A 5471-nucleotide genomic window follows, 5' to 3' on the forward strand; every position below is an offset into this window, starting at 1 on the left:
CCTGTATTTGTTAAGGAATGTTGAATCTTGTATTGCTTAAGGACTGGAACGGGTGGAGGGCAATTTCCTTAGCAATTATGCACTTTTGGGTTAACGTTTCACTCAGTACAACGATTTACAAGGATTCACTCAGTAATACAGCACGATATTCTTACTGCATCCGTAGTGTACCTTGATCGAGGGTACTGCAGCGGGAGGGGGCTTCAAACGAGAAACCTACGGGTGATAAGACTGCGTGCACAATGGAGCGTCTTTTTTTGGGGGGGGGCATGAGTGCAAGGTACTGCGCGTAACCGCCACCCCCCAAACTGCCCCCCTCCCGCGTTCACCCGATCCATAGCGGAAATTCCTTCTCCAGTTTTGTGAATGACAACTTATTAGCAATTCATCAACACGGTCTGTTCTATCCGAGCCCGTTTCCAAGGCGACCGTCGTTCGGCGCCTTTTCATTGGCCGGCCGAAGGAAAGTAGCCGTCGGACCGCCTCCCGTTTGTATCCATTCAGGAGCTCGCCGCCGTGAAGAGCGTCTTGACCGCGCGCGCGACAGGCGAAGACGGACGTGGATTCAGTGCCACACGCGAGGAGAACGGGGACGATATTTTCTATACGGACAAAAGAAAACACTGTTGTTGGATTTAACACACGGTTAGAATCACAAGGACTGAAACGGGACAAAAGGGGGACATCGGTCGAACGGCGGCGCCGCTTGTGAGCGTCATTGATAAATACAGAGAGAGAGTCGCATGAATGAACCGCGTGAGGGGCATCAAGTAGCAGCAGCGATCGAAACCGCTTCTGGCTGCGCGCATTTTAATTAGAGCCAGTGGGACTGCCGATGGTCTGGGAAGGCTGATTTTTTTATTTATTTTTTTTTCTGATTATTATTATTTGTTGACCTGCACGGAGTGATTTTGTGGCACGCGACTGACTGACTACTGTGTGTCACCTCACCTGCGCGCGAGGCGGACAGTGTCTTCCGATGGTCACACACTGACTGACTGACTGACTGACTCACTGACTGATCGCGCCTGGCGTCCCAGTTTCTCCCCACTGATGCTAGATCGGTTCAAACCCGTGCATCTGGATTCTGCAATGGCGATCAGCAAGACGGCCGAGTGGCTCAAGGAGCAGCTGGAGGCGCGCGGCGACGGCCTGCTGGTGATGGACTGCCGCGCTCGCGAGCTCTACGAGTCCTCGCACGTGGAGACGGCCATCAACGTAGCCATCCCGAGCCTCATGCTCCGGCGCCTCAAGAAGGGCAACCTGCCCATAAAGTCTCTCTTGGCCAACGGAGAGGACCGGGAGCGGTTCGCGCGGAGGTGCCGGACGGACACGGTGGTGCTTTACGACGAGTACAGCCACGGGTGGAACGAGAACGTCGACGGGGGTTCGGTGCTCGGATTGCTGCTCCGGAGGATGAAGGACGAGGGATGTCAGGCATTCTACTTGGAGGGTAGGCGCACACACTCACTGCTGTCATTCTGAAGTCAAATGGGACGATGATTCATGTTGGGGGCAGCAGGGGGTGTAGCGATCGGGGCTGTTGTACTACGAGAAGGTCTCGGATCGAAACCCACCCGTACGGACCGGTACACTCACGATGGAGGTGGGCTACTTACCGCCAGTTGTTGATCATATCATACAGTAAGAATGCGCTGTTGTATAACCTACATCGTAGTAAAGTTGATAATCTACCACTGTCAGATGCCTTGCTTGATCCCGTGCGTAACATAAATAAATGATCAATAATGTAAATGCATGCGTCATGTCTTAGTTTGTTACCATAACCGCACCAACAAATATTGGCGTGTGGCGCACGCCATGAACTGTCTTTGTTCTTTCGCTTCCTGCAGTGGCACACATTTCATTATGGTGTTATATTTCCCCGCAGGAGGCTTCAGCAAATTCCAAGCGGAGTTCCCGGCGCTTTGCGAGACCAATCTGGACAGCTCCTCCACCAGCAGCTCCCCCACGGCCCAGGTGCTCGGCCTGGGGGGGCTGCGCATCAGCTCCGATTCCTCGGACATTGAGTCGGACGTGGACCCCAGCAGTGCCACGGACTCAGACGGTAGCCCCCTGTCCAACCCGCACCCCTCCTTCCCCGTGGAGATCCTGCCCCACCTGTACTTGGGCTGCGCCAAGGACTCCACGAACCTGGACATTCTGGAGGAGTACGGCATCAAGTACATCCTGAACGTTACCCCGAACTTGCCCAACCTTTTCGAGAACGCGGGGGAGTTCAAATACAAGCAGATCCCAATATCCGACCACTGGAGCCAGAACCTGTCCCAATTCTTCCCAGAGGCCATCGGCTTCATTGGTAAGTGCGCCCCAGGCTCGTAGTGACCTTTTTTGAAGCACACAATCTTTTCCATGTAAATTGCAGGTGTAACAATGGGAGGCATGTTGCCCCTAGTATTTCTTATAACTACAGTATTGCTAATACTTTTTGTTCTCCCAATACCTGTAGTTACATCTCAGGTTTTAATGCATGCTTTACGTTGTTTAATGTGCTTGTATTTTGATATTTTGTATTTTAGACATTCTTTTCTATGGCACTATAGTTATCTTAAGTTTGAAAAATATCTACTTTTAACAATACATTCCCAATATATATCACATCTTTATGTGCATATGAACAGTTTAACTCATAAAAGCTGCCATAAAAAGCCATTTCAGGTGTTCATAAATTCTTTGGATTGGACAGTTTTCATAGTCAGCACTGTGCAGCTGGTGGCGTCTTTCATCTCTTGTTTGAGGGCTTCTCCAGCGGTCACACAAAGGCTCGTGATACATTCGAGCCTGGGTGTAACTGGAGCTCAGCAGGAAGGAATCCTTCCGGAACGGGTCACAGAATCCACTTGAGGACACTAATGCTTCCTTTCACAAAGAGGGCCATTTGCAGGCCATGTTGACATCCTGTCTGTGTTAATGGGCTGCCCCCATGACTTCCGCTTACTTTTTGAGCATTTCAATGATACCATTGTTAGTGTCAGATCACTTGGAAGAATCATTTGATAGGCCTTAATAGCCATTTTTGGGCCTTGTACACTCAAGGCCATATGGAACAAATTTGTCATTCTTCCTCCTAAACTGTGGATCTTTTTCACTTTGGGTCTTTGTCCACTGGAATCTTCATTCAAAATCAGATATGCATTACTAAACCTATATTAACCACATCTAAGAAAAGTTAGTAAATCCATTGCAATCTGTTCCTTTTGTCAGCTATTGTTGAATTTTCTTTTGCTTTTTTAATTTGATTTCATGAGATCAAAGGCTTTAACTGGAGTTGAAGGCTGGTGCAAAGCCTTTTCCAAACAGCTGAGCTCTAACCTGAATCATACTGAAACTGAGTGGAAGAAATGCGTAATATCGTACCCGAGAATAAGGACTAATCTGTCGCTTTGTTTTTCCTTGTCAGATGAGGCCCGCAGCAAAAAATGTGGTGTTTTGGTCCACTGCCTGGCGGGCATCAGCAGATCTGTCACGGTCACAGTGGCCTACCTGATGCAGAAGCTCAACCTCTCCATGAATGATGCCTACGATATTGTCAAGATGAAGAAGTCCAACATCTCGCCCAACTTCAATTTTATGGGCCAGCTCCTGGACTTTGAGAGGACCCTGGGCATCAACAGCCCCTGCGACAACCACATTGCCCCTCCCAGCTCACAGCCCCTCTATTTTACCACCCCGACTAACCACAACGTCTTCCAGTTGGATGCCCTTGAGTCCACGTGAGATCCCACACTGAATCAAACCTGGAAGCAGTGGTTTATAAAATGATCTTTTATTTCATCAGCTGTCAAGCAGTCTTGATGTGATTGACACACTTGGCTCGTGGCTGACAGCTGCTGGGCATGGTTGCTGAGGGACAAGTGGTCTCCCTGTAGTGGACAGCAGCTGTTGAGAGGGCAGAGTAGAGACCTTTCCTCTTTTCTGACCTCCTGAATTTTAATTGTCCAAATGTGGGAAGAGACAAGGAAAAATATTTGTGGTTCTATGTAACATAGTTGAGTAGGAGATTGAGGGTGCCAAAGAGACTAGTTGGTCAAATTGACAATGTTTATTTTTTCTTCCTAGCACTTGCGCCTATAGACTTGTTGAACTTTGGTGTGCATTTGTCTTGTCTTCAGTGAAGACTTGCCTGTTTGGGGATGGGACACCCCAAGTTAAAAGGGCACTGTATCTGTTACTCCATGATATTTCAATGGAGTGGTCTGACACATTTATATATGTGTATATATAAATAATATTATTGAGAAACGTACAAGCCTTGCTATAGCTGGAGTAGACCCTCTGAAAATGATTGGGTATTGAATATTTTTATTCTGTCTGCTTTATGTAAACATACATTCTGAATATTGATCAATATTGTTTAATAAGCAAACACGTTTTACTATATTTGAGAGGTGTAAACATGTGCTATATTTTGACATTAATGTATGAATTCATGCCTTCTTGCAACCACCCAAATGTTGATCGGTTATTTCTTTGTATGCCTTAGATTTTGTACATAAACAGATATTTTTCCCCTTAAATGTAATCATAAAATGTGCTCCTGCTTTTTGTGAGACAGCTTTGTGAAATGACCAGAAATGTTTTGTTGCATTTGTGCCCAAAGCCAAAAAGTGATGTCTTGACGTGAGGTTAGATGGTACACACGTTACGAGAGACACGTGAGAATGCTACACTCGGAGAAACCGAACAAATTATGGATCTGGGACCTGGGAAGAGTCCACTCCAACACATTTTCCCAAGGACCTCTGAACGTATACTGTTACACTCATGTAAGAGTGGTTTCTTTTGTGTTTTCTGCAGGGTTGGTAAAGCGAGGGACATTTACAAAGTTATAACATGCTGCTTTAGTCGTCACAGAAATGAAGTGCGAAGGAAAGTGTTTAGATGTTTTGTTCTAGAGGTGATGGCCCTCATGAGCTGTTTACCCTACCCCACTTTGCTACAGTTGCAAACTATTGCATCAAAATGGTGTGGACATGGAATTCATCTTAAGAATGTAAACAAAATTTAAATTATTAATAAATTGTTATTTTCTCTATATGGGTGTACCTCTTTTTTTGCTATATGTATTGTTAGAACCACCACATTTTTTTTTACTGTTTTATGATTTTTTTTGTGAGTTCTTCCATTATTTTTACACTTAGATCCATTGCAATAGTAAATGCTTTCACTTATACATGAATTAAAAGCAAGCCAGTTTCTACCTGTTTTGTTTGTTGTAGAATTTTTTTTTTGGAACTGACTGTTCCATTTAAGTCAAATTTGTCATGAGCATAAACTCTAAGGTGATAAAACATGACAAAGTGACATACAGATTTGTCAAGACTTCTCAAAGGAATTTTTTTGTGGCAGTTCCTCTTAATGAATCTTTAACCCTGGATCGGCAAACAAAAGAGACAGAGAGTTTCCAAACTGTTTCATAACAGAATGACAAATTGCTACAATAACATGTG

The 5471-nt window shown here is 45.6% G+C and overlaps 1 protein-coding gene across 1 annotated transcript; it reads left to right on the forward strand.

Moving 5' to 3' along the window:
- The first annotated feature begins 489 nt into the window (after positions 1–489).
- On the forward strand, positions 490–5006 carry dusp6 (dual specificity phosphatase 6). Its single transcript, XM_018726090.2, has 3 exons — positions 490–1453; positions 1892–2320; positions 3422–5006. Exons 1-3 carry the CDS (start codon positions 1054–1056, stop codon positions 3736–3738), a joined length of 1146 nt encoding a protein of 381 aa, XP_018581606.1. The 5' UTR covers positions 490–1053; the 3' UTR covers positions 3739–5006.
- The last annotated feature ends 465 nt before the right edge of the window (positions 5007–5471 follow it).

Source organism: Scleropages formosus, chromosome 21 (assembly GCF_900964775.1).
Source record: "Scleropages formosus chromosome 21, fSclFor1.1, whole genome shotgun sequence".
Classification (NCBI taxonomy): domain Eukaryota; kingdom Metazoa; phylum Chordata; class Actinopteri; order Osteoglossiformes; family Osteoglossidae; genus Scleropages; species Scleropages formosus.

Excerpts from the sequence above, each read along its gene's own strand:
- dusp6 (XM_018726090.2), top strand. The coding sequence starts at position 1,054 with ATGCTAGATCGGTTCAAACCCGTGCATCTGGATTCTGCAATGGCGATC. Across the intron at positions 1,454-1,891 it reads TCAGGCATTCTACTTGGAGG|GAGGCTTCAGCAAATTCCAA; the intron begins GTAGGCGCACAC and ends ATTTCCCCGCAG. Across the intron at positions 2,321-3,421 it reads AGAGGCCATCGGCTTCATTG|ATGAGGCCCGCAGCAAAAAA; the intron begins GTAAGTGCGCCC and ends TTTCCTTGTCAG.